General features: G+C 38.3%; 1 protein-coding gene across 2 annotated transcripts in view; it reads left to right on the forward strand.

Moving 5' to 3' along the window:
* LIN7A (lin-7 homolog A, crumbs cell polarity complex component) overlaps positions 1–10469 on the forward strand; it is a 47494-nt gene extending 37025 nt beyond the window's left edge. The window contains exons 4-6 of one of the 2 annotated variants that reach the window (XM_052669082.1): positions 1041–1250; positions 6704–6912; positions 8354–10469. In XM_052669082.1, the coding sequence (XP_052525042.1) occupies positions 1041–1250; positions 6704–6912; positions 8354–8396 (462 nt within the window). In that variant the 3' untranslated portion in view covers positions 8397–10469. Of the gene's footprint in view, positions 1–1040; positions 1251–6703; positions 6917–8353 lie in introns of both variants that reach the window. The other variant, XM_052669084.1, reaches the window with a different exon arrangement.
* The last annotated feature ends 243 nt before the right edge of the window (positions 10470–10712 follow it).

The raw sequence follows: 10712 nt of genomic DNA on the forward strand, positions 1-10712 counted from the left end.
CCTGGTTATTTCTGGGCTGTCTGCATTGCATTCTCCTAGTGCATTCATGTCTGACATTAAATGTGTGCATGATGACGAGGTCTGCATGTGCAAAAACACCTAACCAAGAACGATCCATTATGTCATGTCATCTACTAGCTTCTATGAAGCATAAGCACTGTTAGGATGCTCAAAAAGTATTAGTGTAATGCAGAATTGTTCTAGCGGGTTGGCCTACAAACATACTTTGAAAAGGATGCAAATATTGTTTATTTAATGATTTACTGAGATCTGTAATTAAAGTAAAAAAACATCTGCAGTGAAAAACTGAAATATAATGTGTTACAGTTTTCTAAGTACAGGCTTTACAGTTTGCTGTGTGTTTTTTTTTTCCAAATTAAGATGAAAATCTAGGATTTTTTAAATTTATCTATAATTGCATTCTCTTGAAATTAATTTTGCAATAAAAGTTTCAATCAGATTATATTGTAAAAAATCGTATTCCTGTTCCAGGAGTTATTTCATTAGTGAAATTTCGTGAAGATTATAATTAAACTTCCTAAGACAGTGTCCCTTCAGGAATTTTTCTGTGCACAAAGAATAAAATAACCAATTCTGCACATTGGAAAGCAAAGCAGAGAATTAACCATTCAGTTCATCCACTTTATTTCGGCTAGGAACACAGTGCAGCTCACGTCATCTGATCCAACACTAGCACTTTTTCCCTGTGAAAAGGTGAAGAAGAACTGCAGTAGATCAGAAATGCTCACCCCTGCATAGACAGGCTTCCTGGTACCTCCTTCTGGCTCTGCTGCTAACTTTCTGAGTTACTGTTGACAAGTCACCTGAATTCTCTACTCTTCTGCTTATTCCTTTATTTCAAATACAATGGCATGGAACTTAATTTTTGCGAAGTGCTTTCAGATAATCAGAAAAAAGGGAAAAAAAAGGCAGAATAAGATGCTGAAATGTTTTCACAGAGATGGGTTCTTCCTGCAATATGAACAACAGAGTGTATCAGCGTTCTCCCTGTATAGCCAAATCACTGTTTTTTCTTCCAGGCAACAGTTGCTGCTTTTGCTGCAAGCGAAGGCCATTCACACCCGCGAGTGGTTGAGCTGCCAAAGACAGATGAAGGCCTGGGATTTAATGTGATGGGAGGAAAGGAACAAAATTCACCCATTTACATTTCCCGCATAATTCCTGGAGGAGTGGCAGAAAGGCACGGAGGGCTCAAACGGGGCGACCAGCTGCTCTCAGTTAATGGAGTGGTATGTGGAAATTCGATAGACCTTTCATTTGCATCTGGATTTTCATTTTCCACAGCTGTTCTGATACCCTGATTTAAAGTCCAACCGTATGAAATATAAAGAATTAGCTCTGCGAGTTACCTTCAGTTCTCATTTATGGTGTGGTGAGGCAAACAATTTTGTGCCACTACAATTTGTGTTGGAATGGAGGTTTCTTGAAGAGCTTCATTTTACATTCACACCACATGCCGAACTAACAGGGAAGTTATATCTTTCTAATTGATAATTGAGCAAATTCCTTATGTAGTAAAAGCACTAAAACACCTTTTGTTGTTTTTGCATTCTGTAGCCTCTGAGACATGCAGGTCTTTCCATATATTGATGCCTCTGTGGTACTGATGCAGTCTTGTGACCTTCAGAGCATTAAAAAAAATAATAATAATAAATTGATAAACACATCTGCCTCTGATTTGCAATGGCAAATGCCTTCCAGATTTCTTTTAAATGACATTCACCCACCTATGACGTATTTATCAGAGAATTATCTGTGCAAATGAACTCATACAGGGAGCAGGTATGGTAAGTTAAAAAGGCACATTTTTACATAGTCATTTTTCATTTAAGTCAGTACTGCAAAATGGAGTGTTTCACTGTAGTTTTATTATAAATGTCAGTATGGAGGTAAAAATAAAAGGCTTTTGGAACAGAGAAGGAAAATCAGGTTCCACCTGTAATAATATGGGTCAAATCTTACCTTTCATTTTGCCTTTTATTCCCTTTTACAAGGAAAAGTAAAATAAACTCCTAAAAATGTGAGCGTATGCAATCATATCACCCCACTCCTCTCTTAATGAAAACATAATCATTTTCAATGTAAAGCCTGCATCTGAACCTTGTATTTAAATACACCAAAGGGAGTCACAAGCAATTTCTGAATCCGGTAATAAATATCAGGCACTGCAGCTTAAATTTTCTCCTTGTTGCAAGTCTGTAAAGAATGAAGGAAGTGCCCTATTCTAATGCTTTCATGTTGTCATCTGTTTATCTCAAACAATAGGTATTCCCCTTGTCTTGAGTATCAGCATAACAATTCAGACAGGCTTTTTACCACTTCTTCTGTCAACAATCCTGTTCTCAAAAGAGAAATAATCATTCTGTAAGCTTCCTAGCCCCAGTACACAACAAGAAGAAAAAGATAAAAAACAAAGAAACAAAAGATCATTTAGTCTCAGGGAAAAAGAAACCGAATGAACATTTAATAAGTATATTGCCTGAACTTCACTGACTGGAAGTAGATTAAATAATTTTGTTATTGATCAGCTGTCTTTTCCATAGGTAAACAAACATTCAGCAGTGAGGAGTTTATCCACTAATTGATGTGTGATTCTCAAAAAATCCTTTTACTTTCAACAGTGTGTAGGCAAATACTGAGGAGGAAAGTAATGAACCTTCACTTAAATAGATATACTGACTTTGACTCTGTTGTCACCTCTACTTCGTGATAGTCTTCCAAAAAAAAAATCACAAATGTGCTCCACAATGCATGTTAAGCTAATGTAGCCGAAAACACAATATAAAATTCCCAAATGCATGTAGGCATTGAGAAAGCTGATTCTGAGATACATCAGAGCTGCTCGTGTGTTCAGAGTCTGAACAACAGAATTTGGAATTTGAATTGCAATTTCATACTTGAAATAACGCTTATGAGCAACTGCTCACAAACCAGTCTTGGGCTCAATAAGCCCATACAATATGATTCTTTAAAAGAGAAAAATTATAGAGCTGGCAACTTGTTTGCAGACAGCTTGAGACAGGAGGAGGTCTAAATTTAACATTGTTCACTGGTGCTAGTTCACTTTGCAACTCTGAATTGAACCGAAGAGAAGCAAATAGTATACAGTATGTACAATATAACAGACGGCTCAGCAGTGGAACATGGAATGAAAATGAAGTAAGTGTAACTTGTTTGTGCCCAGAATTTGGTGGTTATCCAATTTCATAATTATTGACATAAAATTAGAGCCGAGCGTTCAGAATCCAGATTCTTTGTCCCAGCATGAATAGGATGACTGTTCCTTCAACTGTTTCACCAGACGTTAAAGAAATTGCTTTCTCCTTATGCTGGGTATTTCCTTACATACTTTTGTCCCATACCCCCTAAAAGTAAAGGAAATTGAAAGCACCGAGCCCTGCAGATGGCTTGGCAGAGGCATTTGTTGGTGACTGTTAATACCTGGCAGAGATTCTTTGTTTATCAGATACCTGGTTTGAGTTCAGATACAGACAAGGATGTGAAATAGATATATAAAGGTTAGTTTCTCACCCAAGTGTTTGCTTACAGATACCTTGTAAAAATGTTCTAGTCTGTCTCTCATCACGTGGAGTAACAACCGGATTCTCATTCTTGTCTGCAAGGGACTGGGTTTTTGTTTTTGTTTTGTTTATATTTATGACAAGTGTGTTTGCTTGGATGCTGTAAATATTGGTGTTTCCTGAACCATTTCTGCAGTTCTTTCAGCTATTCCTGTCTGTGAAGTATTTCATCTTCCTTGTTAATACAATCTGCCAATGCAATAAAGGGAAGAAATATGAGAATATACATAGGCAACAATTGCATATTAAATCAAAATACAAAAATATTAGATCTCACCTTTGGTGGACAGTTCTAAAGTAATATAAGTGTCAGATCCTCGCCACGTCCCCAGCCAGTGTAATCTAGGCAGTGAAATCCCTTGTGCAGGCATGACTGATAGCAGCAGGAGCATTTTGCCAGCACAGCCGTAGTGATTTGCGGAGAGAGGAGAAATCAATCTGCAAAACAACTTCCTTTGCTGGTATAACCTCTCCCAACTCCCAACTCCAAGGGGTTTTCCTATTTATGTTGTGCAGCTTCAGCTATGCAGAAAAAGCATTTCTCGGGCTTTCAAAACATGAGTGCAAGTAGCAGTGAAGATGTTAATGGCAAGTATAGCAGTGATTTAAAAGCAGCTGAAACCTTTGGTTAAGACCTGAGCTGAGTAAGTTTGGAGAGTAAGATTTGTTTTTAGCACAGGTATGTTTTATGCTGCCTTTGTTTGTTTCCCCATTTTGCTTATTTTTCAGAGCTCTGTATCATTACTATTCAAGTCAATGGGAGTCTTCCATTGACCTGGATAGCAACGAAGTCATATGCTACATTTCTAATTAGAAAATACTGGCTGTAAACAGGAAAAACAAGGCTGGAGGCAAATGGGAAGAAAACAGGCATTCATGAATTAAATACAGATTGCTAGTATGTATAAAGTGTTAAAGTACTCCATCTTATAATTCCTTTAAAGAATACATAAAATCACAATTCTTTATTGATGTCATTTACAACCTGGGGAAGATGTTTTAATTCGCATCTATGTCTTCTTTTCTGAGAGCTCATTCACAGCATTCATCTACAGATTCCTATTTCAGCACTTTTTGGAGCATTACATTCACTGTTTCTTACACAGCAACAATTTCTTCTTCCAGTACTTCAAGCTAAACCTTTTTTTCCCCACATTGCTTCTAGGTAGTAGTGTTTGTTCAGCAGATTTATCCCATTCACAGTTTCTAGCAAATCTGGTCATCACGGATCATGAATTTTCTTGAAGATCTTTGAACAGGAAACCTAGTGGACAAATTTCATGAGCATACAGTTCCAAAACATGAAGCCATTCATTTCTCTCAAAAATCAAGTAGATGCTTAGAATCACAGAATGCTGTGGGTTGGAAGGGACCTTTAAGGTCACCTAGTTCCAACTGCCTGCTATAGGCAGGGACACCTCCCTCTAGACCAGGTTGCTCGAAGCCCCATCCAGCCTGGCCTTGAATGCTTCCGGGTTGGGCATTCAAGGTTTTCTCTTTTTCTGATAATCATTTTGGTACATCACATGAAACAACATTCATTATTTCTCTAAGTCGCATAGTTTTTGAAGCAGCGTACGTTTCTGTAGAAACATGAGTCTGTCAGTTGACCAAAACTATTGAAATAATTATTTGGATTAATGTGTTAAAGGACATTTACCAGAAGGAAGGAGGATAAACACCATGGTGATAAGCTTGGATTGTGTTTTGTATGTAATTTATGTAGAGGCGCATTGTGTCTGGTTTTTGAAACTTCTAAATCATTATTGCTAGCTCATGGTGTGCCACAGTGGAATTCTTATTCATTGTGTTCTTGGACAATGCTTCTCAGCATTTCTAGCATCTTCTAACATCTGACAGTTGCTATAACGATGCTAAGTTATTCTTTTAGCGTGAAATGAGCATCGAATGTTTTTAACGCTGATGGTTCTCTCTGGAGGCCTTTAGTTATAGTCTCATTTTAAATAGCAGGGTATACATTGAAGTTTTAAACCAGCATGTAGTAAAAGCTTGTTTTCTTATTCTATGTGGGAAGAAATTGACATTTTTAAATGGTTTAAAATCAACATGAAGATCTCGGTGGTGTAAGCTTTTTTCTGCGCAGAGATACTTTTGTTTTTTGGACTATTTCCTACACCATGTGGGCAATCACACACCATTAGAAAATGTCACCCTTGTTCCTAAGGAGTGGAACAATCTACATGTATGAAAAGCACTCCAGTCAATCCATGTAATGATAGAAATTAAATATTCTTTTCACAGCCAAATTACTTCCCCCGTTTGGAAATTTACTGTTTCAAGCAATGCTAGCACAAAAATCAGAGCGTGAGCCCCCTTCGGTATGCATTTGGCAACACAGCAGGTTTCACCTTACTATTTTCCAGAAAGAGGAAGAAAATGTGTTTGTTAGGCAAGAACTTGAAATGCTTCAGGTGTCAGTGTTTGATTACACACAGCTAACCAGGTAAAGACCAGTTCCATTCGACAGAACCGCTGCCATTTCTGTGTTCAGTGTGTGAGCAGTGCCATCAGCTCCTTAGTGCAAGGGCTGTCCCTGGGAGCTGTGGGTGTGCTTCTCCTCCTGCAGCTCTGTGACTGCTCTGTCACCACCCATCACTCGCAGTGGGATCCTGGCAGGGCCACAGCATAAGAGAGGAACCGCAATTTCAGACTTGCAATTTCTTCATTTCTTGCTAACATGTTAATAAGATTTTGTGTTCACTCTGTTTTCCACTTTATTTTTGTACCTTGCAATTCGGGTGTTTGGGTTTTTACTGCAGGAGCTGAGTTGGATTTTTTGCATTATTTTTGTTTGCATAAAGCACGTAGAGTATTTCCCCTTCTCTTCACGTGGATCGTAACTTAGGTTTGTAATGCAACCTGAAACACATTTCAGTTATGTAAAATATGAACACATTCACAATAGTGTACAAGTTTTACTTAACTCCACACTTTCCTGTAATGGTTCCTTGAAAACTGTAAAGCTTGAAAATTTCCTAAAACCTTGACAGCTTTTTCATGGTAGCAAGTGCAAAAAAAGAGGACAGAGCTCTGGATCAAAGCAGCGTTTTTGGTATTAAATCTGTGCTCCTTGCCTCCAGAGCGTTGAAGGGGAGCATCACGAGAAGGCGGTGGAGCTCCTGAAGGCGGCCAAGGACAGCGTGAAGCTGGTGGTACGCTACACTCCCAAGGTGCTGGAGGAGATGGAGGCTCGCTTCGAAAAACTGAGAACAGCACGACGCCGGCAACAGCAGCAATTGCTCATTCAGCAGCAGCAACAGCAGCAAAATACACAGCAAAATCACATGTCGTAGGTGAGAGTATTCATTGTCTTCCTTAAGGCCCTCGGCAGGGCAGGGCCTGGCACCAGGACCCATCCAAGCCCAGCCAGGAGGAGGCAGCAGGGGCACGGAGGCAGCACCAGCCCAGTCCAAGGCCAGGACCAGCTGGGGACCTACGGGAGGGCCCAGCTGAGTGGGGCCTGAGGCTGGGCAGGGCAGGGCTGTGGGGAGCTGAAGCTGGCACAGTGGCCTGGCTGGAGCGAGGGCTGATGGCCCAGGGGGTGACATTGGGTCCTGCACCTGGGGCAGGTTGGGGAACCATTGGGGTGGACTGGGAGAGAGCCCTGGCAAGCACTTGCTGCATTGAGGACTAGGAGAGCTCATCCTTTGGTACGTTTCCGTGTGATCTGCCCCAATTAAAATGCATTTTGAAAATAGGTGAATGAAAGGCCTGCACAAATTCTGGAGCCAGTTTCCAAGAACCCAAAAATCGGTGCCTACTGTGCAGCACTGGTGTATATGCGAGCAAGACTGGCATATATGCAAGTCTTGCGTATAAGAAATCTGCATTGCCTGGAAACAGCGGTGATAAGAGCATACTACCAGATTTTGATAGCTTGATATATTTTCAACCATACCTTTATTACAGTGCAACAGAGCATTAACATTTGCTGCTCATATGTGAAGAAAAGTTTTCTTGTACCGGTCCTTCTGCAGCCCCACACTTCGGTCCATGGTTCCTGTGCAGGGAAGCCACAAGTCTTACCTCTCCTGTCCATTTCGGCAGGAAATACTCATGACTGATATTCAGTATTACAGCAGCTTCCAAGAGGCTTGTGTCTTTTCCAATGCTGTCAGAACTGGTGATGTGTGAGGTACAGAGATATCAAAGCCCGGATTTTCGTTAGTTGCATGTTTTCTGAAATCAGTGGCAGCTTGTGTCTTGAGCACATATATAATAAATACAAATGAATATATATATAATAAATTTATTTATATAATAAATCCCAAATGAAGTCAAATTGGAAGCACGTGGTAAAGTAAGAGTTTAAATCCTGATTCTCTACATTTTATACCAGCAGTTCCCAAAATGCGACATTTGTACCAATAATATTCTACAGCTGATTCCTAAAGTCCTCTAGTGATAAGAAACTGAAGCTCCAAGTGGTGGTGTCATTGTTACTCCTTGACACTGACCTTTGCTGATAGTTAGGGAAGAAAAAGCCCTGGTAGGCCATCAGACTTCCAGTTTCGTTGATGCAGGAAACAGTGAAGTCTGTGAAGATTCCTTTTTTTTTTAAAAAAAAAAAAAAAAAAGGCTTTTCAAATTTTTTTTTTTTAGCAAATAAGGTATTTTTACTCATTTTACATTTTTATCTAAAAGGGGAAGAAAGGCAGGCAGAGACAGCCAGCAATTAAATTCCTCAATTCTTTGTTCTTGCTCTGAGAAATGTGTTTCTTTAATTCTAGGTTATTCTCAAGAAAAAAAAAGCCTCGATCAAGAGTGCAGTAATCAAGCAACCAGAGCTGTACTTCAGTATTCCATTAAAAGGAAGCAACTACAGAAACACGAAACAGAATTCATCTGGAAAATGTTTAGTACAAGAATAATGTAGTTAAGACAGCCATATAGAGGGTACTTATCATTATTAGACTTTTCAGAACATGGCAGTCACAGATACACAGTAGTTCTGTGACTCCATTCCTAATGAGAACAGCATGGTAAATAAATGCTAAGAGACAGAGAAGTCCAGGGCTTCCAAATAATGGTTTGATCTAATCTTGCACTCCTTACTCTCACAAAGTGGCTGGTTGGCTTTCTCTAGTCAGTGGAAGTTTTGGCTTAAGGAGATCAAGATTGGCTGTTTTGGGGGACAGAGTCTTTCTTTATAGTTATCTCCAGAAATAAACAACTGCATCAGTTCAGAATTTTGCCACAGACATCAAACTCACACATCGCACTTCACAGCCACTTTGTACTATATATTGTAGAGCTGTTTTAACCTAACTTCCTGTTTATAATTTTCAATTTTCCCTCTGAAAATAGCAATTTACTATATTTATAAAGTATTCCATTTGTAGAAGCAATTGGCTTTTTACTCTTGGTGTTTCCATATATTTTATTATGCATCAACAGAGTGAGAAAGTTTTAGGTCAATTTTAATTTTATTAGTGGTAAAGTTAGGGAATCCTAGAACTGTATTTTTAAATGTAGGCATTGCTTGTATCTATTATAGCTACTATTCAGAAATCTATAACTGGATATATTATATATTTATTCCATAAAATATATATTGTCTGAATGTACCTGTTAGAGAAGTAGGGTCTTTGCTTAGCATGTATTGCAAATGTAGTAAGCTAATTTTAGCAAAAGACCAAGCTTTGTTTGGCAGATATTCCTGTGACAGCCTAATCTCAGCATTTTTGTATTATTTAATTTATTTTCCAGTCTAACATTAATATATTTTAGAGAGGAGGAAGCGTAAGTCATTTCTTTTAAGACCCTCACATTATCATTTAAATCAATTTGAAGTTATGAATTCTGACTTCTTTTTTTTTAAATCAAACCAAATTGGAATGTGCAAACAAAATGCATAATTAATCTTACATTGTTTGCATGTGTGCTTTTCCAAAGAAAATAGTTAAAGTTGGAAGGCTATAAATGTCATCCTTTCAAGAAATAAAGCAAATAGAATCCCTTTATCTTAATAAGTAATCATTTAAAGCATGCCTTCTGTGCTACATTAGAAAAAGCTTGGCGGGAAGAAAAGAGCTTAAGGGAAGAGTCCTGCAGTCCTTGCATATTGAAGACTGCTGATGTCAGTGAACTTTAGCAATGTGAGGAATGTAGAAGTAGTGTGAGCCTGTGTTCTGACTGTGAATTTGGGAAAAAGTCAATTAATAGTTTAAAGGATCTGTTCTCAGAGAGAGGCAAAACAAACCAGGGAAGATTGTCGGTAATGTATGTTAAAAACCAGATGCAGGCTGGCCAGCAGTCTTGTCAGTGTTTGATTAGTGTAAGTAGTTAGTGAAACAGTATTACTGTATTTTTAAAACCAAACATTGTGAATATATCCAGAAAAAGCTCATTTTATACAGAGAAGTAATTCTATCCAGTGGTCGTTGGTGACAATGTCAATTAAGACAGTGGAGCTTGAGCACCACCAGAATTCAAGCTGAAATGTATTGTATTGTGCTCTGCACGGTATCTTTTTATACTTAATAAAATTGTATGTACCTATTTTAAATCTGTATTCTCGAACAGACACTGCTATTAATATTAACATTACAAATTGTTACTATGACTGCATATAACTGTTCTGTATCTCATCAGTATGATTTGAGTTACACTGATAACTGTGCATTTTCAGAGACCAAGTATTATTCAGATTTAGTCAGCCCACTGTACTGCATTTTTCCAAACTGCCTCACCACCTCCTCCCCTCCTCTTCCTCAAACAATCTAGATTTGATGGAGTGGAATGTGCTGATTAATAAATTTCCATAATGGAATGTCATTCATATAGAGAAGCATATTAAATTCATTTTCATATATTATTACTCAATAAATTATTTATGCACATTAACACTAACACTCCAGTCTTTGCCAACACTTAAAAATAAGGTGAAAGTAAAAATACAAGTAAAATGCAACTGATAATAAATTTGAAATGGAAACAGGGAGAAGTGTCTCCTTTGAGGTCATTTTCCATGCCCCCTACAGATCGATAAAACATACAGCCACTTCATCACAGAGCAATCTGTGTCTCTAAACCTATCATCCACATTTAGTTACAGACAGTCTTTTCATTTGTGGTTTTAATGCCCCT

Source organism: Tympanuchus pallidicinctus, unplaced genomic scaffold (genome assembly GCF_026119805.1).
Source record: "Tympanuchus pallidicinctus isolate F22 unplaced genomic scaffold, pur_lepc_1.0 scaffold8, whole genome shotgun sequence".
Classification (NCBI taxonomy): domain Eukaryota; kingdom Metazoa; phylum Chordata; class Aves; order Galliformes; family Phasianidae; genus Tympanuchus; species Tympanuchus pallidicinctus.